Consider the following 25325-nt stretch of genomic DNA (forward strand, 5'->3'; position numbering starts at 1 on the left):
TTTTTAGTGATACAGTGTATTCTTGTTTTGAGTGATTTTTTTCCTGCATCTGTTTGCTAATAGTCTGGAGTTCTCCCCTCCATATTCATAAAAGCATTGTTTAGAGTATAGGATGTTAATCATTGTTTTATTGATTTCTAGAGAGTCAGTTTCTCTTCTTTTTTGTTCTATGAGTTTAAGGAGTTTTTTGGCTCCTGGTTGATTGTAGTGTGATGAGAGGGTCGTAATGTCCTGTTCTAGTTTACTAATTTTTGAGAAGGTTTGTTTTTTAAGGGATGCCCTCTCCTTTTATGCAGGCTCCCCTGAGGACTGCTTTCATTGTCTTCCAGGTGGGTTGCAATGTCGCCCACATTGTTGCCTTAAAGTAGTTTTGGAGAGTTTTTAAGAGAGCCTCTCTAGCTAGTTCATGGGTAGGCAACCTAAGGCCCAGGGGCTGTATCCAGCCCAATTGCCTTCTAAATCTGGCCCATGGGCGGTCCTGAAATCAGCGTGTTTTTCCATGAGTAGAATGTGCCCTTTTATTTAAAATGGAACTCTGGGTTATTTGTGGGGCATAAGAATTCGTTCACCCCCCCAAAAAAAAAAAATAGTCCAGCCCCTCCACATGGTCTGAGGGATGGTGGACTGGCTCCCGCTGAAAAGGTTTGCTGACCCCTGAAGTTGGTTTGTGGTTAGGATGGGGCTGAAGAACCACGATGGGGTAGTTTGTGCTTCCTCTCCTATTTTGAGGGTAGCTTCTACTGGGGCATGGTCTGTGATTTTAATGTTACCCATGGTTGTTGTTTCTACCAGGGGTATCAGGCCTTGTGTGAGCAGAATGCTGTCCAGTCTGGACACTGAGTTGGAGCTCTCTTGAGATTCTGAAATTCTGGCCTGCCTTGCTCGATTGTACCCCAAGTGAAGACGTCAACAAGGGTAAGCAAAGTCAATCCATTGCCTTCATGCCTGTTGAATAGGAAACATCCCTGTTGAAGAGGTAACCAGGCTAACGATCCATATTTTGCCATGCTGTGAAATTTATGTTATTGCAGTACAGTGTGGCAAAAATAAAAAGGTGTTGGTCTGGTTGGCTTGTTAACAGGGATGTGTCCCTCCCCCCCCCCCAAAAAAAAAATCCATTCAGACCAAGGGATAGGCCTGCAAAAACATAATTTCACCCCCTTTTGTAAGGTCCTTTGAAAGGTCACCAAAGGGGAGGCTCATGTAATGGCTTGAATAAGCTTTTAGCAGAAAGCATCAAAATGCCTTTTTGGCACAGCATTCATTTCAAGTGAAATCTTGAATAAAATTACCTCTTCAATAGGCTCTGAAAGTAGAATAGGGCCAGTTCAAAGAACAGTGGTGGATAATGAGTTCATTGTTTGGAAAGGGAATAGTTGAGGCAATTACAAGCCTTACTGAAATGTAGAGATGTATACTGGCCTTCCTTTTCCACATTTAGCACCTCTTATTCTATGATAGAAATAACTCATACTGCAAGAGATCAGTTTGTTTCTCCTAAAGGAAAAGCAAAAGCAAATCTCAACCAAAAAGTAATATACCTCCTGACAAGATAATAAATACTCAAACTTGATATAAATATAGCACTCATATTCTCCAATAAACTCCACTGTTCAGACAAAATTAAAACAAAACAATAAGGACTTAATATTTAATTTCCTCACATGACACACAGCTTTGACAAATTCGTATGATGACAACTTGCTATTTGACAAGTGAACAACACAGTAGGAATCTTGCCCCTTTTGCTTAGTGTTCGGATTTTTCAAACTGAAACATTCATAAATAGAGCTCAGTCACTGCTGAGATGATACATTTATGGACCAATTACTATAAAAAGTAAATTATTTAAACCTTAAAAAATTGAGGATGAAATATAAGCAGTTATTGAAACATTGCCTTCATCCTATGCAGTGTGTCCTGGATTTTCCGAGACTGCTTTTCAGCTGGTATCTGGTAAAAGTTGGCATAGTTGTCTGCTGCTAAGGCAGAGATGTCTGCATCACTAAAAGATGCTATTCTGTGTCTTAAGAAAGATTGCAGCCGGTGATCTGGAGAGAACAAGTAGTGGTTTTCTTGCAGTGCATGAACCTGGCTCACAACTTTCGCAATGTTTCTTAAAACAAAAACAAATTAAAGAAATGAGTTAGTTTCCCAGCTGACAAAGGCCAGGAAAGACTAATGTGTATATAATAAATATTTTTAAATGTTTTTTTGGTAGACGCACACAAGGCATTATACAATGAAATCAAACCAAGTCAACTCTTTTTACCTTTATACCTATAGTGAGATGCCAAAATACTGAATGTACCGTATTTTTCGTCCCATAGGACACACCAAGTTTTTTTGGGGGGAAATAAAGGAATTTCCCCCCCTTTATTTCCCCCCCAAAAGCAGGTTGGGGAAACAGAACCAGGTCAAGGAACAGCGGGATGGCGGCGCTGCGCCTCCCTGCTGTCCCCCGAGCTTGTGGGGCTGGCCGATGTCTGCCCCGCGCGAAGGGCACTCTGCATCAAGGTGCCCCCCCTGCGGGGTGGCAGGCTGCTATCCGCAGCGTGGGGAGCCTTGCGGGGAACTCCTGCAAGGCTCCCCATGCTGCGGATGTCTGCCCTGCGCGAGGGGCGCTCTGCTTCAGGGCGCCCCTCACGCTGGGCGGCAGGCTGCTATCTGCAGCGTGGGGAGCCTTGCGGGGAACTCCTGCAAGGCTCCCCATGCTGCGGATGTCTGCCCTGCGCGAGGGGCGCTCTGCATCAGGGCGCCCCTCACGCTGGGCGGCAGGCTGCTATCCGCAGCATGGGAAGCTTTGCGGGGAACTCCTGCAAGGCTCCCCATGCTGCGGATGTCTTCCTGAAGCCTGGAGAGCGAGAGGGGTCGGTGCGCACCGACCCCTCTCGCTCTCCAAGCTTCAGCAAAAGCCTGCATTCACCCCATAGGACGCACCCAGATTTCCCCTTCATTTTTGGAGGGGGAAAAGTGCGTCCTATAGGGCGAAAAATACGGTACTTTTAAAGTTTCCATTGCTCTATATTGGTTTGTGAAGAATTCTGTGGCATAAGTAAGATTACCTAAGTTTAGTCCATTTATATGTCCCATTTCTCATCGTAAATCCTCCAGTTTCAAGCTGCTGAACATGCATGGCCAGAACATGGGCTGATGGAATTGTTGGTGAAGTCTTAAATCTCTCTCCTTCCATTAAACACAAGCTGTCACTTTTTAAAAACACCTGGTATAATTTGTATAGATACATATGCAGACACATTAGTACATGGCATAAAAGATAAATCAGATGGGGGCTTTAGGGCACTGTACATAACATGCTCAGTGCAACAATAGTGTTTTAGGGAAAAGAACCGGGATTAGAGAAGGAAATAATGCAGACGAGTAAGTGAAGCTTAACTTGAGTAAGAGATTGGCGTGACACAGCCTGGAAACTTCTCTCCAGCCAGGTGAACCTGGACAGGGCAATGTAACATCTTAAACAATTGAAGTGGCCGCATATCTATTTCATTGGAACCGAGGGTCTCCTGGAATGTATTTCAGAAACTGTAGTCAGGCCAAGAGAATTACTAGATTTTCAACAAGAAGCACTTCTGGATTTAGGAAGCCAGAGTCCAAAGGAAAAGTTAGTGGTAAGACAACTACTTCTGTTTACAAGTTAAAGATTATTATCAGCAAAACCCTATGCATGTCTAGTCAGAAATAATCCCAATTAGTTTCAGTAGGACATAGCTCCAGATGTGTGTATTAGATAACATACAATTGATGGATGGATTGACTTTCTCAGTTATACTGAATCTAGTAAGATAAAAGCTATTCAGAAACAAAGGTAGGGATTCCTTTCCTGAATGAATTTCCAATTCCTCCACCAAACACTATCCAGAATTTGTGAATGTTCTTTATAGCAAAGAATTTGAATTACCTTGAGGGACAGGTAAAACCAATCAGCGGGGGCAAAGAACAAAAAGCTTTGTTGTTCAGAAGATAAGAGGCTCTAGCTCTGACTAGGGAAATCTGGTTTAAATTTCCCCATAATCATGAAGGCTCACTGTTTGAGAAAGTCTCCCCTAGGATCACAAGATTGTAGAGAGGATAAAAGAGGAAACCTGAGCTTCTTGGAAGTAATACTGGGACAAGTGTAAAATGTAAAATAAATAAATATTGTGCTAAACATAATGTGTTGGATTCGGGACCCATTAAAAACAGTGTGAACAATAAGTGTAGAGTAGACTAAGTTAAGTCTCACTGATTTCAATGGAACTTAATTTCACCTAACCAATTCTGGATCCAACCTATTTGGCACAATCCAAAATGAGAGGTGTGCAAGTTTCATTGCTTTCAGCTTTCTACAGATGCCTCAAATTTCCCTAGAAAAGAAAAAAAGTATGTACATTTTCTTACTAAAACTGGATTTGCTGGGAAGCAGAGAAGTGGTAGGGAAGAAAAAAAGAATAACTTGAAGTTGGCTCCTGTACCTATCCACAATTCACATAAGAGATTATATTTTTGCAGTACCTCAACAGCCTTTAGTTCTTCCATTATTTCAGACACTTTAGAAGACAAGCATTTCCAAACCTTAGTGGAAAAAGGAAATTAAGCAAAGTGTTAGTCCTCTGAAGCTTGGACTTTGATCTGCAATTCAACATACTGCCTGTCCAAAATATATTATAAAACCACAATATCTGGATGAATTGCAAAGTGAATGCTTACTCACTGGTAATTGTCTCACAATGAGGTTTTCCAGTCCTTTTAGGATTTGCATTGCGGTAGCAAAATTTCTTTGCTCATAGCAACATTTTGCAATGATGAGTAATTTTGATAGCAAGTTCACCTGCATCTGGAATAAAAATAATAATACATGTTTTATAGAACATGCTGATATTTAGTGCCAATGTGTGTGTGAGACGTATGCTTGGAAACCCTCACACTGAGGCTCCAGTGAACCTATTACTGTGCATATTGTTAGGCAATGAGAGAAGGCAGGGCTGTTCTAAGGAGGAAAATGAAAACAGCTAACTGCAGAACAACCCAATGCGTGGAAATGCATTATCTACCATTTATAAGCTGGCAAAAAAGGTTGACTTTTAGAGCATACTATATAAAATTATATAGCTATCAAATATTGCTTTACATGTTGGAAACAGGTATCATGTAACACTTATTTCATGACATCCTTATTCTGTAAAACCCTGTATTGACCACATTTCTTAACAACAGGAAAGGTGGCTGTTCTCTAATTGCTTGTTTTCTGGTTGCCAGTCAACAACTATGTGCATTTCTGAAGAATGCTATAGATAGAAACATGGAAAGCTATGAAAAGAACAGCTAACAAAATTTCCTGCTGTGCATGTTGAAAAAAGAATCTAACTTATTCTTTGATTGAGGTTGGTGCTATCAAAATGATAGGAACAAGAATTCTCAAATTGACAAAATGAATCAACATATGAAATAGGAAGACAGGGTGTATGGACCCCATGCCGCTCTCGTGTATAGTATAAAGTTAAAACAGTCCAGCAAAGCAACCTGGCAATGGTAATATATTTTATTAATATAAATATCTGGGATTTGAACCTTTTGAATTGGCAAGTTGGACTCAGCTAAAGAAACTATAGCATAAACACATCTTGGCTGCATTGGCTGAAGACCTGAATATTGCAAACAAAACAAAAACCAATATTTTTCAGCAAACATGTCAACAATGCAAACTTTTTATGGTTTCCTTTTAAACCTGCTAAAATGTATAAATGAATTGAGCCTTTCACAACAGCACCCAATTTATAAAAATGCCATGCATCAGTGGCATATAAATTGCATTTCTATTATTTTATGTTAGGAAACTCATCAGCTCATCAATTATCCTACTGTATATGTTTCCTCCCTAAAGTATTGAAATTGGATAAGAAAGCTTATTATGGTTCCAAGTAAATCCTGACATTAAAAAAATATGTATCATCTGTGCACATGAAGGAAAAAGGCAATGAAGTGAGGTTCTTATACATCATACTAGAATTTCCCTTTGGGATATAAATGGGGCAGATAAATGCACAAATAAAACTCCTTCCAGTGTCCTTCCTTCTGCATGCATCTGCTGGGAGTCTGGCACTGCAAGACCCCTGCAGGCAATTGACAACCAGGACATTGTTTATTCACCAGCGGCTGTAGAATTATGGAGAGCAGCTGGTTTCCAGGAGATCCCTGCAACCAGCAGAGTCACAAATTACAACACCGCCAATGAAAAGGCCATGCTGATTTGCTGGAACTAAAGGCAAACAAACAACTGGAGCTTGCAAGACTCTGGCCATAAGAGATTTCCACATGGGCAAGAACAAAATGGGTGACCAAGTGACGAGGAGAGGATCCTCATCTTGTTAGAGCTGAACCGAGGGGCAGAGATATGGGTCTTTCTCCATAACTTAGTTTATTTATGGGACTTTTATCCAACCTTTACACTTTAGCAGGGGGGCACTCAACACAGAACAAGAAAAGCATTTCCACCTTTCTCTCTCTCTTCCCCTCTAAATTGCATCCTAAAACAATAGTTCTGAATAATACTCTTAAAGAGTTCCATAGACTTGGTCATGTTATGCCTCATTTGCTTCTGGAGTACTAAAAGATTGCACCCATTGTCAATGGACTATGTGCAGAGACGCGCAAAGGAAAAGCATTCATCTCCATTTCTGCTGAATTCAACTTGCTGCCACACATGTACAAATAGATGACAGATATTTCATCACACTGTGAGAAACGGTGACGTTTTATTGGTAAATTACTTTTTAAAAGGAAAGTCAGTATGAATGGTAAAGCCAACAGATGCAATTATGGCAAATTGCAGGCTCCTATTGAACCAGAAGGGGATTGTTGAAAGGCAAGCAGCTTAGCAGTTTTATCTACTGATCTGCTCCTGGTCCCAGATATTTTTTTGAACGTTAATAGAAAGATATGTCAACTGTACACTTCTGCCAACACTTGCAGAACATAACATTCCAATAAAGCAAATTTAATGAAAGCTGGAATCATGCCCTGAATCATAAAAATGAGAGATGGGTTCATGCAACCATGTAGCTGTGGCTATCTTAAATACTGCAAACCTGACCAAATTAGTGTGAAATAACATTTTATAAACTTTAACTTTAGATAGAGATCTTTTCATCTCGAGCATGGGGAAAAGCCCCTTGATGGCAAGAACATATTTATAACGCAAGATTAAAGGTGAATTCTAATACCCACTTCAGAAAGTCATAGGAGCATACTTGCAACTATAACTACTACTTCTCTCTTTTTTCAGAAGTTTGTGTTTTGCGTAGCAAAATATCCTCTCTCCTATCTGTTTGTGCAGCAGCAGCAGCAGCTGTACTGCAAGTGGAGCTGAGTTGCTCTGCCAGCTTTCCAACACCATGTATCACTGCCCTCGCCAAGAGGAAGAGGGGAAGGTGTATGAAGCCCAGCACAGTGTGCTGGCACAAACCACACCACACTGAGGTCTCTGCTTCTTGCGCCTCCTGGTATTTGGTTGTGGCTCATGAGGAAAACAGAAGAGCAATACAGCCCAACCAGCTGCTACCATGTGTGTTTGTGTGTGCAAGAATATAAACAGGAAATCTTGGCATTCATGAAACATAAGGCTAATTAAACAAATTTTTACTACATGCCTAGCTCATGGCAGGCCTTTGCAAGGATGCAAATGAACGAACCTAATCTCTAACAGCTATGAATTTCTAAAGCCTGTATAGCTAATCCATCCCTTAAAAATAACCCTAAAAACAAAGGTGCCTATAATAGATGCATTTCAGTCCTGTGCAACACTTCTCCAGGTTATCTCTGTACTGTTATAGGAAGAGGTGCTGCCTTCTGCCAGAACATACTGAATGTATTCATTCATTTCTTAGGCCGCACCTGCACCATACATTTTAAAGCACATGGGGTGGTATTCAATGCTAGTGCTACTCAGAGCAAATCCACTGATGTTAAGGACTAACTCAGGTTCATTAAAGCCACTGACTCCACTCTTGTGTAGAACTTATTTGAAATGTTTGACTTCCACCAAGGAATCTTAGGAACTGCGATGGTTAAGGGTGCTGAGCACTGTCGCTCTGTGCAGGGCAAGCAACAGTTCCCAGGATTCTTGGGGGAAAGCCATGGGTTTTAAAGTGGTATAAATGTGTGCATTAAAATATATGTTACAGGTGTGAACAATATTATTAAAGATAATCAAAATGTAATATAAACAGATACAAATATCAACATAATGTCAATAAATCAATGGCAGTATACATAAATCTCAACACTACTAAAAGCAACCACACAAAACAATGATTTAAAGCAACTGTATACCCTAACCCACAGTTTAACCAGGAGAAAGAAGAAAGCATATATTTTGTTATGTAAACAGAAGCATTGGGATTGTTAGGGAGAGCCAACGGAAATTTCACTCTCTCTCTCTCCCCCTGCCATAGTATTATAAAAAAACAAACAAAACCCTTTTCTCAGGAGCTAATGTTTGCATTGCAAGTGAAGCCTCTTCCTTTGAATGTTAAATCTCTTGAAGCCACTATGGCTACTTCATCCTACTGGCTGAGAACCTTATTTAGATCATAAAGGTAAAGGTAAAGGACCCCTGACAGTTGTCCAGTCGCGAACGACTCAGGTTGTGGCGCTCATCTCACTTTACTGGCTGAGGGAGCCGTTGTTTGTCCACAGACATTTTTTCTGGGTCATGTGGCACTAAGCCGCTTCTGGCAAAACCAGAGCAGCGCATGGAAACGCCGTTTACCTTCCCGCCGGAGTGGTACCTATTTATCTACTTGCACTTTGATGTGCTTTTGAACTGCTAGGTGGGCAAGAGCAGGGACCGAGCAATGGGAGCTCACTTTGTCGCGGGGATTCGAACTGCCAACCTTCTGATCGGCAAGCCCTAGGCTCTGTGGTTTAGACCACAGCTCCAGCCACGTCCATTCAGATCATACACAGACAAAATAACTGAATAAGAAGGGTCAACCACAAATAAATCATCAATACACATGAAAAGCAATCATGAAAAAGAGGACTGCAAACCTTAGAGCTGTAGCTTGTTACAATTTCAGCAGCAACCCAATTGCTGACATTGTCTGCATATTTTAAAAGCTGCAAAAGGTAAGCATCTTGGTCACAGTTTTCCGCAAAAAGGTTATAGGCTTGAGGAGGCAATTGCTCAGAGGAAGCAGCTCTGTAAAAGACAAGCATCTACAAAATTTAAATACTAGATTATATCCATACAAAGGGGGCAAAGCAACATTATTTCCTTACAATTAGTTGAGTGTAGCTCCCAGAATTACCCAGTGGCTCAGACAAAGAGACAGGTGTTGGTGATGGGGCTACAGAGAGACATTCCTAGTACAATAAAGGCTCCTCCTCTTGGCTGTGAGGAGTCAAACAAGATACTCTGGAGCAGCCAATGCAGTGGGTAACAAGGCTTGGCAGGAGAGATTTGAATGAAGCAACAGAGTGAAGCAAGTACCACTTCCTCCTGGCCACCTGCTTATGTGTCTGGGAGGCATTTACTGAGGGGCACTCCTGCCTTCATTCCAGCAGATGGAAGCCCTGTGTGAATAGCCAAATAGGCTAAATATATTTATTTTCCCTTTTCTCTCTCTCCCTGTGTCAGTAAAGTAACTGGCACAGGTGCCTTTGATTTACAGTCCCTTACCATTTCTGCTTTGCTAATTTACTTCTGTTAATCCCAAATTATGTATTGTGGGGAAAATAATGGAGAAAATGTCTTAACTCCCAGGCTCCAGTCTTAAATTGAGCCAGCAAAATATAGAACCTACAAAACATGTCAAAGGTGTAACAAATTATAATCGTGAACTGGAAGCAAGAGGTACGTTCAAAATGTGAGAGACCTTAGAATGTTTAACCAAAAAGTTTCCTCAGAAGTATAAGCACTAAGTTGCCTTATATAAGCCTCTGGCTAACACTAGACTATTAATAAATGAAAAATATCTATTTTACAAACTAGATGTATGCTACTATTTTGTCAAAACGTTTTGCTTAAAAAAAGTATGTTCAGTGTTCAGCATCAGGCAGTAGCCATGTCCTTGGATAATGTTGCCCTGTCTCGGTTGGTGTGCTTTGTTGAAGTCTCTCATCATACTCTTAAGTCTACAACAAATTTTCTCATGCTAATAAATTTCCCCCCAATACATATCAGTATGCCATTAGGCTAGGCAAAGCACTAAACTTACTTTTGGAAAGACACACTCTTATCATTGACTCCAAGGAATCTTGAATTTAGAAAGTGCACTGGGTGACATTTCTGGAACATTTCCTAAAACAGACAAAAATGGCGTCTGATGCATTTGATCTGGTGTACACTACTTATCCATTGACCCCCTAACTCTGACAACCTCTCTAGAAAGATACCATGGTTGATGGTATCAAAAACCACTGAAGAGGTCCAGGTGAATCAACAGAGTTACACTCACTCTGTCCTAGGGCTGCCATATGTCCGGATTTTTCTGGACATTACCAGGATTTCAAAGGTGGAATTGATGCCCAGGGGGAATTTCAGAAAGTCAGCGCTTTGTCCTGGATCTTAGGCAAGGCAATCAAAGGTGTCCTGGCTTTTACTTTTTGAAATATGGCAACCCTACCCTGTCTCTTTCTTGGCAGGAGTCATTCTACAGGGCAAGAAAGGCAGTGTATGTGCCAGAACCAGGCCTAAAGCTCAACTAAGAAACTGACCCAGAAAGTCGATTTTATCCAAAAATGCAATTTTACCTGTTCCAGCAGCGTCAGCTGATGGCAAAGTTGTTGTGCGGTATATTCTGTTAAGAGATATGGCATGCCATCTATTTTAGAGTAAAAGCCTGAGAATTCTTCTGTTTCATTTGAATAGCATGGATTTGCTAAAGCTGATGTAATGCTATGCTTGCCTCTCTGATAAGGTGCAACAGTTTCACTTTCCTTTGAGATATTCCAATTAAAGCTCTGTACAAAAAGAACAAAAGGCATTTGCTCTGTCTATAACTTTACTCAGGCAAAAATGAACACATTATTACATAATGTAATATGTAAGTTAAGTTCAAAGACTAGTACCTGTACAATAAATCTATGCGGTTAAATTTTATACCATCATACCCTAATACAACAATATCCATTTGAGAGCACAGACCACAAGTCTAATTGAACAGGACTCTATAGAATCCTATTATTTCTGCTTCCCCCTTGCATTAAAATAACTTTGACTTTTTAGTTCAATACTTCAAGTTGGGTTTTTGTTTTTTACATCATTCTCCATTCTTGCCTAGTTGAAAGACTAATTATAAGCCTTAGCCAGAAAATAAGCTATAGCTTGGGTTTATTAACATGTAACAAGATATGCTAACAGCAAATATTTCAACTTTGGTTAAAGAATATTTTGACACAGTTGCCACGCTATTAATCTCTGTACACTAATTTAGCTCTGGTCAAAAATATGCTCATCATGCATATCTCCATACAGCCTACAATCTTCTATTCCCAATACTGGAGATCTCTCTCTCTTGAACTGATTATTTTCCATACTAGTAATCTTTTAAGGAAGTATGATGGGGACAGATGCTGTAGGGGAGAAGAGGGGTGAAATTCCATTGTGCAAGCGGAGGTCTGCTACACTACCAGAACAGCAGCCAGGAACGACCTATTATCTGGCGTGTCTTAATCTAGGCTGTGAATGTAACTCTCAGACCCTGTAACAGTTGTTGATGTTTATTGTATTGCTTTGGGGAAAACTTGTAATAAAAACTAAACAGACAGACAGAAGAGCACATGCCAGGTGCTGCTGTCCGTAGAGCAAGTTAAAGAAGCCTCGTACCTTTTGCAAAACATCTTTTGAGCTCTCTTTGCAATGAAAGTATAAAGGTTTTATTTCACTGGTCTCCTCCTCCTCCTCTTCTTCTTCCCATTTTTCTGTCTGGTAGTATTCAGAAACATTGCTTTGCTTCCTGCTAGTAATGCTTCCCAGTAGTGACAGCAACCATTCACCATAGCCATTGAGTGGACCTACCTACAAAGAGGGCATTATTAGAGTCTTCTTCAGATTATAATGGCCTTAATATCTCCAATATAAACCTTGCTTTATTAGTGTGATTTAGGAAACAAAACTTATGGATCCCCAAGGCATGTGATTTCCTCTCAGTTCAATTATATCGTATAACGTTGATGCAATTTTGCATGTCATGACTTACTTAGATGACATCCACCTTAAATTTCCTGTAAATATAGTGAATTACCTTAGAAATGATAACGCCTTTTAGTGTACTCATAAAATCAGGATTTACTGCAAAGTCTACAGCATAGCAGTCTTTAATCCAGGTTTGCAGAATGGCGAAGCTACGATGACATATTTTGCTAAGCAACGAACAAGATTCCAGGCTTGAACTAAGAACAACAGAAAGTTGGTGAATAAACTGACATTTGAATATTCCACCAATTATAATTATGTACTTGAAAGGATTATGTGTCTCAGTTTATCTCTTCCAGAACACAAACAAGAAATGTAGCTTCCTTTTTTGTAGCTTAATAAGAAAGGAAAGCTATTGAAATAAGAATGTATTTGTTGGATGAAACACTCAGCCAAGAAGAGGACTCTTGTCTTTAATTTGCAGTTGTATCTTGTAATAAATTTTATAAATCCCATCTAACTTAACTGAATGCTTTTAGTTTCAAAATAAAGCGATCATTCACAATTTCAAAGGAACAAGGAAAGACTACCGATACATCTATGCTAGTAAACTGGAATGTATCAAGAGTTCAGCTTTATTTCAACACTTACTTGGGTAATGTGATTCTGATTCTATCAAGAAGAAATTGAAAAAATTCTTCTTGGGAGCAGAAGTAACGAAAGGTGAAGAGGAATTGCTGTACATAGCCTTCTAAAAATGCATTTCTACAGAGTACAAGAAAAAAATCAATATTGTAAGCTCAAGCGTGCTTTCTTGGAATCAAGTACAGCGAAAGATTGAAAAGTGAAAGGAAGAGATTCAATTAATGTCACTTGTATCCCCACAATCTCTATTTTCTTTTAAAACAGATCCTTTGTTTTTAGAAATTCCATGTTCAAAAAATTAATGACATTAAAGCACAATCCTACATTTTCAGGAGCTGCAACGAGGAATAGATAATCCCGAGTGATATCCAACTAAGTAATATAGTCGTCTCACTGAAATGATTTATCAAACCCTCTTATGTAAACAGGTCTATTGTGATTAAACCCCATTATTTCATTGGGTCTATGACTAACACTGGACATACCCTATTTCCAGTCCATGTGAATTTTAAATGTGTTCACTTCTTAAGTCTGTTCTGTCCCATTCCAACATTAATCTGTGATTTTAAAAAATATGCAGAAATAATTGGTACTTAAATACGTGTTTTATCCCAATGTGTTCATTTCTAAATGTTGATCTGGAATGCTCAATGTAATCCAGAAAATGAGAATTCCATAAAAATAAGAGCTCCCTTTGCCTTCCCCAACCATGACATGATAAAATAAATTTAACTCTAAACTATAGGACCCCCCCTTGCTCCAGTACTTAAAATGATAAACAGACCATCCTACTCTCCATTGCCTAAACTTGGAAAAAAAATGTTGAAAGGAGTTGTGTTAACCGGGGAGTGATTCCTTAACTTCTTTCTCACCTTACTTTTGCAAAGCAGTGAGAGAGACACTTTCCTTTCGCTCTTGCAGCATAAAATGCATGGAGATTGATAATAGAATTAAACCTTCGTTTCAGTAGGGAGGGGGGTGAGAACAGACATCACCTTTTGTGAGACTGCAGAACAGGCTGTACCTGGAATAGAGATATGCCATCAGCCCAAGTGGTGTTCCAGCTTGTAGATTTCTTGGCTGAGTTTGATTGTCATTGCACGGGGCTCTGTACTGGGTTTTATTTATATTATAGAAGAGGAGCATGCAGTCCAAGGAGCTAACAATGCCCAGAGCTTCACTGCTTGCCATGTTAACAACTGCAAGAAGGTTGCGTGCCTCAACTCCCCATTTCTCTATAGACATAATCTGCAGCAGAAGGAGACAAGGCAGACAAAATGGTACAAGGTTATTCCAGTGATGGGGAGGAGAAGGGAAGGGACACAAAGGCACTACTAACAGGGCCGTCTTTAGCATATGCCCCGCCCGGATGCACAGATCTGCCCAGCGCCCCCAAATTTTAGTTTAGCCGCCCCCAAATTAACTTCTATTGAGTGGGGAAGCCAAAGTTGTTGACCTTTTTTCCCACTCACCTGTAAAAACAACACAGCGGGGAAAAACCTGCTTTGGTTTTCTGACTCGTCGGGAATATTTGTCGCTACGGAGTAACAGAGCGATGGAGGAGGGGGGCAGGGACTTTCACTCCATTGCTTTTAACTGCTGCCAATTGAGAGGGACTGGAATACAGCGGGTATACATTTGACGCCCCACAGAATTTGGTGCCTGGGTGCCCCGCACCCCTTGCACCCCCAGGTAAAGACGGCCCTGACTACTAATTTGCACATCACTGGGCATGCAAAAGCTGGACCTACATATCCTCACTGCCCTCCCAGGAGGTTCTTTGAACTCTGTGCTGGAGAAGGAACTGCACTAGCTCACACTCCACCACCCTGATTCTGACACTGGCCAGCCAGATGCCTCTAAGAAAGCTGCTCATTCTTGTGTGACCAATAAACAGGTCCAAGAACTGGTGGGGAACTATGGGAGTGGTGCTGATCAAAGGGAGCCACTTCTACACATTAAAATAGCAATGCTACTTTGGGCTCTCATACTTCATTCCTCCAGCACTGAAGTGTGGCATGCAGGGAAAAAATCTACTTCCTGCTGCACTGATATGGAAACAGTAGATACCAATTTCTAATTCAAAAAGGAAGCCAAAGAATTACCTGCAGATACTTCTTCACCAGGTCAAGAAACTGCACCTTTGATTTCATTTCTTCCAGCTGTCCCTTCAGCTTGGGCAACACTGTTTTCACTTCACCACCTCAAGATTTAAAAAGGGCAGTAAGGGCCACTTTGCGTCAGCACAGATGCACAATTACTGTAACAAAGCTCTTAAAATTACAAACTACAGATATACCTTTGCTCCTTCTCTCCTTATGCAACAACCTCTGGTAGAATTTTATACTCTTCCTATAATTCTTTGTCTCCATCGTTATCAGCTGCTCAAGTTCCTGGTGTGAAGGACGGAGGGAAGTGAAAGTATAGTAAGTATAATGATGTAGTGGTTTTACTTCTGAGAAGCAGAAGCTGGTTGCAAATAAGAATCAACCAACAATAACACCTACTATTGCCCCTAACAGCTAATATGCATAAAAGGTAAAGCTAAACATTATCACATTTTAACTGTCTGTTAACAATTCTAACAACTAGCCATATGGGTCTGGTTCAAAAGTATAAATTTTGTTCCGATTAAACAATGGTTTATCAGACCCGAAACTGAGTTGTGTTCCTATATGCCATCTCTTCTCTGGAACATCCGATTATAACTGTGGTTTAAGGGCTCACTCCAAACAAGGATATGGAGGGCCATCTTGATACGGAATGAGCCCTTAAACACCCTACATGCTTGGCTATGACAAGAAACTGTAGTTTAAATAGAGCAGGATATCCTCAACAAGGCCAGGCATACAAAGGACGGAGAGAAAAGGAGAAAGCATACAGACACATGGTTTGCTCCCAATCTGCTAAACTCTGGTTAATTGGAAATGAAATTCTCTCTGAACGGGGTCATAGTATCGGAATAATAGGTACTTAAACTCATTTAAGCACATAAATTGTACTTAAATGCCTTTAAAATTATTGATGAACATAATTATTTTCATTAATATTATATGCACATCATATAACCCTTTCTTTCTTTCTTTCTTTCTTTCTTTCTTTCTTTCTTTCTTTCTTTCTTTCTTTCTCTTTCTTTCTTTCTCTTTCTTTCTTTCTTTCCAGGAATACTGACAAGTCTATAGTCTGTTTTAAATTGAATGTTCAATGCCAGCTGAAGTAGACTTCAACGAACAGTGTAAAAAATCAGGATGAATGAAACAAAGTATTTATAAAAATATCTAGGGACCATCAAGACTAGTCATGTGTCCCAAAACAAGTCAATGTCATATAGGAAATAAAGACTTTGCTCTGTTTGCTTTCATTAAAAGATTTATATTCCACAATTCTATCATGAGATACCAAAGGTAGCTTTTCCCAGCTCTGCAAGGGAGATCTGTATGCTAATATGGTTGTATATCATTGTGTGAATCCAGACTCCTTTCTTTGTGCATCTGATGTAGACCAGGGTATACATTCCTATTCAGGGGCACACTAACTGATGTGTGTTTCCCCTGAGCAAACAGTTCTTAAAGGGTGGAAAGAGTAAGTGAAAACAACAATAATTCAGATTCTTCCCTGAGTTTCAAAAACATGTTTTCAAGTGGTAGGCAAGAATCCTATTAAAGAAGAATTACACAGAAGTCCTGGTGCATTTCCGTCTGGAGGGTGGCCTTAGCATGCGAGTGAAAACAAGCTGTATGACTGACACACCTGCAGTTATGCAATAAAGCCTGGTGTTTTAATTATTTCCATTGGAAACAATTATCAACAAAGCACAGTAGTTAATTCTAGAATGAATGACTTCTTAAATCAAATAAGTGAGGTCTGATTAGGGCTGTTTACCTTAAATAGCAGCGGCATTGCCTTATAGCATTCTAGGTGAATGTGGGTGTTTGTAAACTGAAAAACATTTTGTGAAATAAAAGAAATGGGAATACAGCCAACAAACTCAAAGAAAAACCAGTTCTCTTTCTGGTTTGGAAAAAAAAATCATTAGGTTTAACTCAACATAAGCTTTTGATCTGTTAAAGTAAGGACCATCTTCCATTGCTCTCCCTGAAGCTAAAGATGCCTGAAGGCTAAAATTTCTGTGATAAGAACACAAGGTGATGTGTGAACTAATACAGTGGCTCTTGAGAACAGCCTTTGCATTTAAGCACATATTAAAGATCAAAGGTCAACGTTCTTTGATTCAAAACATGTCCTCACAAAAATGATGTCTCTGCTAAATACTTGACCTACTATGTAGGCAGAGAATTATACATCAAAAGTGTGCTAGATTTCTGTGAGCTTGATCGCTGAAATTGTAATGCTCCTTGTAAGACTATACAAAACCCTTGATATTAGCTGGTAGTGAAAGCCTAGTAAACCATTTGGAGTACAGAAGAGACGGCATTAAAAAACAACAACCCCAGAGTTTTTTATGGCACCTTAAAGACGAATACATTTATTACAGCATAAGCTGCTGCAAACTCAAGTCCACTTTGTCAGATGTGTGAAGTGAAATCTTAGTTGGCAGATACAAAAAGGAGCAAACTGTAAAGTTGAATGGCAACTCAACCAATGAACTCCAGCAGCAGCAGCTCTCCACAAAAGGGCTCCCCCCTCTCCTTCCCTGGGGCCTGAGATTGCTCCCCAGTACAATCTGTAAGGGAAGGGGACGGGATTGCTCAGCCTGGCAAGCTAATATGCTTGTGAGGATGGAATGTCTGTAACCGTGTGACATTAAATTCCACTCGTAGTCTTTAAGGTGTTTCAATACTCTGCTGTTTTCTCTGCAAGGGGCTAACATGACTGGAAGTATTTCCAAAACGTTTCCATTTCTCTTGCGAACAAATGTCTCAACTTTCATAATCAGGCAGAGTAGTTTAAGGCACAGCTTCACAATTCTCCATGACTCCCCTTCATGCTCATTAAACATGAAGCCCAGGGAAGCTCCCTACCCCAACATTGCTCATGATACTGTCCAGATAAGTACACTGGTACTTATATGTACTGCAAGTGGATATTGCAATAGTGTGGGCAATAGTAACTAGAGTAACCCATCTTGCAAGGACTGGAGAAAATAGGTTTTAAAGCATATCCAATGCTTTTAAATCACCCATATGAATGCACCTTGTAGAAAGCATATGTAATGTACTAGTTTACATCTGGAATAATTAAAATGTAGCTTGCTTTTCATGCTCTATATTACACCTTGAAACAAAAAAAAAGTGTCCCTGATTTTTCATCCATTCTTGAAAATCAGGATACCTACCGCTTTTTTCGCATCTATGTCTTGTGCATCATTAACTTTCCGCTTTCCAAGTTTTCTTATGTAGTGATGTACTTCCAAACTAAAACATTCCGAACCATAGAATGCAGTGCTCCAACCAGGACAAAATCCACACAGCTCAGATAAGCAGGGAGCTTTGGTGCAAACATTTTCCTCCAACTTTAACAGAACCTGCTCTTGTTCTTGGTTCTCTGCTGGCAAGTCTGCACGGAGGTAACATTCGTTGGCTTGCAAAATTTCTCCACCATTCTTTTGGATTCCACCTGCAATTTCCTGTGATATGGCTTCCTTTTCAGAATTATCTTGTGGGAGGTCATCTGCATCTATGCCAGCAATAGAAACTGCAGTTGTGTGAAAACATGTTCATCACATTTCTTTCATCACACTGGCAACTGTCACCAAGCCAATAGGCATAAAAAACACGCGCACAAACATTATGTGTAGCAGCTGTGGGAATGTTCAGCGGGGCAGGAGAGAATATGTTGTTTATTAATATCCTTCCTAACTTGCATTAGCAAGTTTCTTTACTTAGCAGAGTGCATTCCCCTTTTCACAGCAGAAAACTAGTTGCAAACTCATGTGAGTTTCTTAAGACAATACGCAATTCAATCTGGCTCGTCCAGATTGAAATGTGTTCTAATGTTTTCCTGGTAAGACCACTTGAATCCCTCCTAAAAGAATAAAGACACCACAGTCTTATTCATAAGCAATAAAAAGAAAGTTTACTCATGATCGGGCAGAGCACAGTGTGATCCCTGAAGGCAGGTTTAAGGCTTAAAGTTACAAACTTATACTAACAGGTTTATCCCATAAAGAAGATGACCTGGAGGACTGCTTGGCTGGCAGTTAGCAGTTCATTCCAGGAAGTTTGCAGGATGAAAAGAAGATGGAAAAGAGAGAGAGAGAGTGGCAGCATGCCTTGTCCTTTTACCAGGTCTGGAAATGTCACGCCCACCCACATGCAAGGAAGGATGCTCCAGGCCAAGAGGAACAAGATGTTTCGCCTGGCTGGACCAAACATTCCTTTGCATGTCCACTATAGCAAAACATGGAATGTTGTACTTGACTGCTCTCAGTGGATTACATCCCACAGCAGCAACCTTAAAATTTCTTCATGGCCAGGGACCCACATGCCCTCTTCACACAGAAGTACAGCCACTGCAAATTTTCTGCAAGGTGGGGCTCTATTCCACATGCCTACACTGCATGCGAGGACACCATGTAGGGCCTTGACTGAACTGTACAAAGGTTAAAAAAATGATTTATCCCATTGCAGTTTAACACTGCCCTATTTTCTTAGCTTTTTGAGTAGGACGCAAAACTCCTCTCCCAGTAAGCCTATGGGCATTTACAGTAGCAGAGTGTGGCCTTATGTTCCTCCTGCTGTAGATTATATAGAAATATTACAATCAATGAGTATTCATGATATTTTCATTTTAACTGTGTTATTATTTTTTGTTGAATGTCAGCTTAAGCAATGAAGGGGCAGTGCACAAATGCTTAAAAGAAAGAAATGTAAACAAAGTATGCTATTCAACCAGAATGATAAAAGGATGGATATATTGTCCAGCCATTCCAATGTAATCTTAGAGGCGAAATGAGGTTTCCAATACACATTTCTGATTGAGAATATGGATTAGTATGGCATCGCAGCTGCTTTGGAATAGCAGTGAGTAAAAGGGAGTGAATCTTTGCTGCATCTTCACATGTGTGCACCCATGAGGGTGTCCTGCCCTATTTCTACATTAAAATTTTTTTAAAAACAGCATGAAAATGCATCTTTCAAACAAGTATTTTTTTTCAAAAATCTGCATTTCCAAACAAATTTTGCTTTAAAAAAAGCATTATTAGTTGTTGTTTTTTAAGCTGCATTTTGAACCAAAAGTAGAAACTATGAACATTTGGAAAATGCAAGCTGAGGTGGGATCTGGGGTGGGAATCCTACTGTTTATGACTCAAGGAACATTTCTACCCTGGCACTGCCCAGTGCACCAGCACTCAACTACTATCTTCCCTGAACACCACTGGACAGTGTACCCCAAAACAGCACAGAAACAAGAATTCTGCATAGACCCCACAACATCACGCACAGTTAGGTTTTTATATGGAGTACATCTGTCACTGTGCCCAAGTTGAGGTAATCAGCTAAGATACAACCTCTCCCATACAGGGTGTGATGTCATCCGCAGCTTCAGAAACAATACTGACATCATAATTAAAGATGCTGACAAAGGAGCTGCCGTCATCACTATCAACAAATTGGGACTATAAAAGAAGGCGAGACGCAACTTTCCAATACCATTCTTCTACAGTCCCCTATTTGTAGCTCTCATTAAGAAAGTACAGTTGGTACTAATCTGAATGGTAGATTTCGGAGGAGTCATTGGGCTATCAGGTTGGTCTTAGGATATGCCTTGATGATGAAGCAGGAAAAGAAAACTCTTCCAGGAAGTGATTAGCTGCCAATCAGTTTTACAGACCCTCCAAGATCGACAGTCAATGGAATCAACATAATAAGGGTAAGTAAAATGACACAAAACTCGCGTCCAGGTAAGGGTGGGGTGGGGGACTTGTGAACATTCCAACACAAACTTATAGACCATTGCAGTCCCCACTAGGACGAAGTCCTAATAGCCCAGTGAACCCTCCTAAATCTACTGTTCAGGTAAGTACCAACTATACTATTTCAGGAGGGTGTTGCTGGATTATTGGGTTGGGATGTTCCACACAGCAAACCCAATTAGAGTGGATCCCAGCTGCAATGGAGAGTAAAGCAGAAGGACTTGGTGCAAGACCATACAGCCAAAAGCAGCCTCTGCTGAGGCATAAGCTCCATCTTATGACTTCCCCTTGTGAATGTAGCTAGGGACAGCCAAATGGCTGCCCAACAGATATCAATCAAAGGGTTGTTAGCAAAGAAAGCTGCCAAAGTGGCTGCCACTCTAGTAGGATGAGCTGTAAAGATGGTTGATGAACAATCTTTGTTTCATCAAAGAAGATGGTTGGAGAAGCTTCAAAGCTCCATATTCCACCACAATACAAGCTTTAAGCCACCTAGATAAGGTAGAGGAGCTAACCATTTTGCCCAAGGAAGTGTGGTGAAAGGAAATAAATAAGAAATCAGTTAATCTACACGCTTTAGTCCTTGGGTGCACACCTCACATCTAATGAGTGCCAGGCCTTTTCCAATGGGTGAGCAGGGTTGGGACAAAACGTAGGGGAAACCAACTCTTGCTGAACATGGAATCTCAACAGAACTTTGGGTAGAAAGGAGGGGATGACCCTGTCCTTGTAGAAAACACATAAATGCTTTGCTACAGATAGCGTCCCCAACACCAACACACTATGAGTGGAAGGGACAGCTATTAGAAAGAGTTCATTCTCCTGTGCACCTTCCAATGTGATCTGTGCCATCATCTGTCAACATTGCCTTTCTACATAAGACAAACAGGTCAGCCTCTATTTAAAAAATAAATTCCCCATAAATCTGACATCATAAACCACAACATTAGAAAGCTGGATGGAGCAGGCAGCATTTTAACCACCATGGACACTCTGAAAGTGAGCATCTTGGAACAAAACAATTTCAAAGAAAGTCTGCAACATAAAACTGCTTAATTAGAATACATCAAGAGGTTCAAACGCGGTCATTTGTGAACTGAACCTAGACAAACTCTTTTTGGCATATTATATATGTTAATTGGTTCCACAATATGTGATATCAACAACTGTTTTGTGAATTATCACTGTGAATTAGGCAATTACCGCTCTGCACTTTTCTGTATATCATTTCCCTCTGACCTCACTATTTACAATTTCCCCACTCCCTGCCATCCATGTGTATATGTATACTTGTAATTCGGGGTACGTATGCATCTGATGGAGTGGAGTGTAATCCACCGAAGCTTATGCCATAATACATTTGTTAGTCTTTAACATGCCACAAGATGCTTCATTGCTTTTTGCTGCAAGGAGCCAACATGGCTATCCCACTGGCAATTGAATTAATATCTTCAGCAACTGAATTAATATCTTCTAACACTTTCTGGTCTCATTATCATCATCACAAGCTGTGACCATCATCACAAGCTGTGGTCTTTCCTTACCATTTGTTTCTTCACTGGCGTCCCCAAGATTCTTACGTTTATTTTGGCTCTGAAATGTGTTGCCACAGTATTTTGTTTCATTCATGCTGTAAATAGAGAGACGGGGTGGTGAGATAGTTGAATACACAGACATGCAGGAAAGATTTGTTAGGGAGAAAAGCTCAAATATGAGGTTCAAAGGGCCTGAAACTTTTAAAAACAATTTCATTCAGGTTTTCTTGTTATGCAGCACACAACAAAAGTAAAGAAAACAAGACCTCGGAGACCTAAACTAGCACTCCACGTGAACTGTTTTGGACCAGGCCGCAGAGTCTTCTGCAATGTACCATAATAATAAAAACAAAAATTAAACAAAAGTCTGGCAGACATGGCAATGTGCAGTGTTTCCCTAAAACAGAAGGTTTGAAAACCACTCCACTATTATACAATGACACTGGACAAGGTACAGTAGTTGTGAAATTTCCTCTGTTGTTCTTTCTTTCACCCAAAGAAGCATGCAATATAAATTCCAGAGACATTCCTAGCTTTCTCCTCAATAGTCAATCCACAACACATTTTCAGTTATGTCTATAAAAGATGTTCTGAACACAGTAATACCTGATAAAAATGTGAAAATACTGCTTTTAGAAACTGTATTAACACCACCCCAACACACACACATTTCTCTCTTTTATACAAAAAGCCATTTTCCGAAACATTGCCAACAGGGAATAGACACCAGTATATTGTTGGTCTTCATTAAAGCCTCCTATGTACCACATTAGTCATGAGAAACATTAAGCAAAACTAGAGGCATTCATTATATAAACTGGTATGAAATGCCAACCATATGTTTTGAGTCATCATCTTTTTCTTTTTGCACTCAACACCGAAATTAAGAAATATCTTCATTATACTCTTAATGAAGTTTTAACGTTAGATACACTATAACCAAGCTCTAGAGAACAAACTGCATAGTGTGAACGAGGGATTCCATCTTGATTGCATGGCAGCTTGCAGTCACAACTTCTGAGTGGTTTATAGCCTCTGATGGGTTTATTCATTTTTACATCAGCACAGTCATGTTTATGTCCATACAGATATACCAGCCAATTCAAGCTCCTGCATAATTCTTAAATGCTAAAATCCTTTCCTTTTTAAAAATGCATTTCCCACTTGGTTAAGTTTCCCTGACTTAATAATTAGATGAAACGTCATGATCCAACCCAGGAATGGGAGTTTAGGAGTCAGTGTCAAAAGCCAAGGAAGTTCATAGAATCACAGAACTGTAGAGTTCAAATGTGCTGCGAGAGTCATCTAGTCCAACCCCCTGAAATGTAGGAATGTCAACTACATCATCCATGACAGATGGCCAGCCAACATTTGCTTAAAAACCTCCAAGAAAGAAGAGCCCACCCACCACCCCCTGAAGCAGTCTGTTCCACTGTCAGACAAAAAGTTCTTCTTGATTAATTGGAATCGCCTTTCTTGAAACTTGAATCCATTGGTTCGAGTCCTACCCTTCAGAGCAGGAGAAACCAAGCTCGGTCCATCTTCCTTGTGACATCTCCTCTCAGTTTCCTCTGTCCCAGGCTAAACATACTCAGCTTCCTCAACCATTAGATCAATGAAGAAGTTCTAGAGAGTTCCAGTGCCTCATTTAGAAGTCACGCCAGAGAACAAACGTCAACACATATTCTAACAGATAACAGAAGAGTCACTTACCTTGCAAATATAACAGTTTTACCATTCGCTGCATCATACAGTTTTGCTAGTAGTTTTTCTTCCCAGAAAAGATCGCAAAATTTTTCGGAGATTGCATTACAGAAAGTTTTATATTTGAGATCCTTTAAGCTGTAAATATATTTACCTGGTTCAAGACATTTTTAAAAATGAGAATTAAATCGGGAAGGGGGAGACAGCAAATCTCTTACGTGGTTATCAGTATGTTTTGTGAAGCTTTGTTGGGCAAGTTATAACTGATTTTAATATTGTATTTTTAAATGGTTGCAACCCACCCTAGGACTCATGGTGAAGAGAAGATAAGAAATTGAATAAATAACAAGTTATTGTTCCTTTGATCAAGGGAATGTCCAAAGCACTTGAATTTTGATTTAAAATGAAATATGGGGGGGGGGGAATTCCCCAACTAATTAAGGTATAGGGCTAAGTAAACAATCTGTCACTGGGAAAATATAGTTCACCCAAATTTGTATGCCTATTGCAGTGTGAAGTATCACATATGAATGGCTGCACCAATTATCGCAGCAACCAACTGGCTACATTACTGATTATGCGATCTATTCTCTTCTGCATGCCTGTAACATTTTGTGAACATATTTTAAGGAGGGGACAAGCTCAAAGACCCATCACATGGTAAGTGACCATGGGACCACTTACCATGTCTCAGCCTAACCTACCTCACAAGGTTGTTGGGATAATAAAATCATGTAACACCTGTATTGAAAGACCTACATTGGCTCCCAGTATGTTTCTGAGCAAAATTCAAAGTGTCGGTGCTGACCTTTAAAGCCCTAAACAGCCGCGGCCCAATATACCTGAAGGAGCATCTCCACCCCCATCAGTATACCTGAAGGAGCGTCTCCACTGAGGTCCAGCGCCGAGGGCCTTCTGGCGGTTCACTCACTGCAAGAAGTGAAGTTACAGGGAACCAGGCAGAGGGCCTTCTTCGTAGTGGTGCCCAACCTGTGGAATGCCCTCCCATCAAACAACTATCTGATGTTTAGAAGACATCTGAAGGTTTTAATGACTGATGTTTTAATGTGTTTTTAATCTTTTGTTGGAAGCTGCCCAGAGTGGCTGGGGAAACCCAGCCAGATGGGTGGGGTATTATCATCATCATCATCATCATCTTAAGTTCCTTGAAGGAAGGGCAGGATACAAATGTATATAAATAAAACAAGAGCTTCAAAAACAGACATTCTTATCTAGAATAGGCTTTCCCCTTTACACAGATGAAATCAGATGAAGGAAGAAATCAGAACCACTGGAACTATTCAGGTCATGTTAAAAACAAAAACCACTTTGAATGGTACAGGAGAACTCTTGGGATCTGCACATGCCAACTTTAATTAAAAATAACCATCAAGACCATGCCTTGCACAAAGCCACCAGAATCTCTATT

General features: G+C 40.2%; 1 protein-coding gene across 9 annotated transcripts in view; it reads right to left on the reverse strand.

Annotated features, from left to right (window-relative positions):
* Positions 1 to 1637: 1637 nt before the first annotated feature.
* Positions 1638 to 25325, reverse strand: part of KNDC1 (kinase non-catalytic C-lobe domain containing 1) — a 73657-nt gene continuing 49969 nt past the window's right edge. For 4 of the 9 annotated variants that reach the window (XM_083505914.1, XM_083505918.1, XM_083505912.1 and 1 more), the window contains 16 exons: positions 23906 to 24050; positions 22202 to 22287; positions 18078 to 18436; positions 15081 to 15174; positions 14887 to 14984; positions 13806 to 14029; positions 12788 to 12901; positions 12246 to 12393; positions 11828 to 12019; positions 10753 to 10962; positions 10218 to 10300; positions 9049 to 9199; positions 4712 to 4834; positions 4513 to 4572; positions 3066 to 3223; positions 1638 to 2116 (listed from right to left, as the gene is read on the reverse strand). In XM_083505914.1, coding sequence (XP_083362040.1) covers positions 1885 to 2116; positions 3066 to 3223; positions 4513 to 4572; positions 4712 to 4834; positions 9049 to 9199; positions 10218 to 10300; positions 10753 to 10962; positions 11828 to 12019; positions 12246 to 12393; positions 12788 to 12901; positions 13806 to 14029; positions 14887 to 14984; positions 15081 to 15174; positions 18078 to 18436; positions 22202 to 22287; positions 23906 to 24050 — 2477 coding nt within the window. In that variant the 3' untranslated portion in view covers positions 1638 to 1884. Of the gene's footprint in view, positions 2117 to 3065; positions 3224 to 4512; positions 4573 to 4707; positions 4835 to 9048; positions 9217 to 10217; positions 10301 to 10752; positions 10963 to 11827; positions 12020 to 12245; positions 12394 to 12787; positions 12902 to 13805; positions 14030 to 14886; positions 14985 to 15080; positions 15175 to 18077; positions 18437 to 22201; positions 22288 to 23905; positions 24051 to 25325 lie in introns of all 9 variants that reach the window. The other 5 variants (XR_014526853.1, XR_014526854.1, XM_083505913.1 and 2 more) reach the window with 5 other exon arrangements.

This window comes from Podarcis liolepis (assembly GCF_965112155.1).
Source record: "Podarcis liolepis genome assembly, chromosome: 5".
NCBI lineage: Eukaryota > Metazoa > Chordata > Lepidosauria > Squamata > Lacertidae > Podarcis > Podarcis liolepis.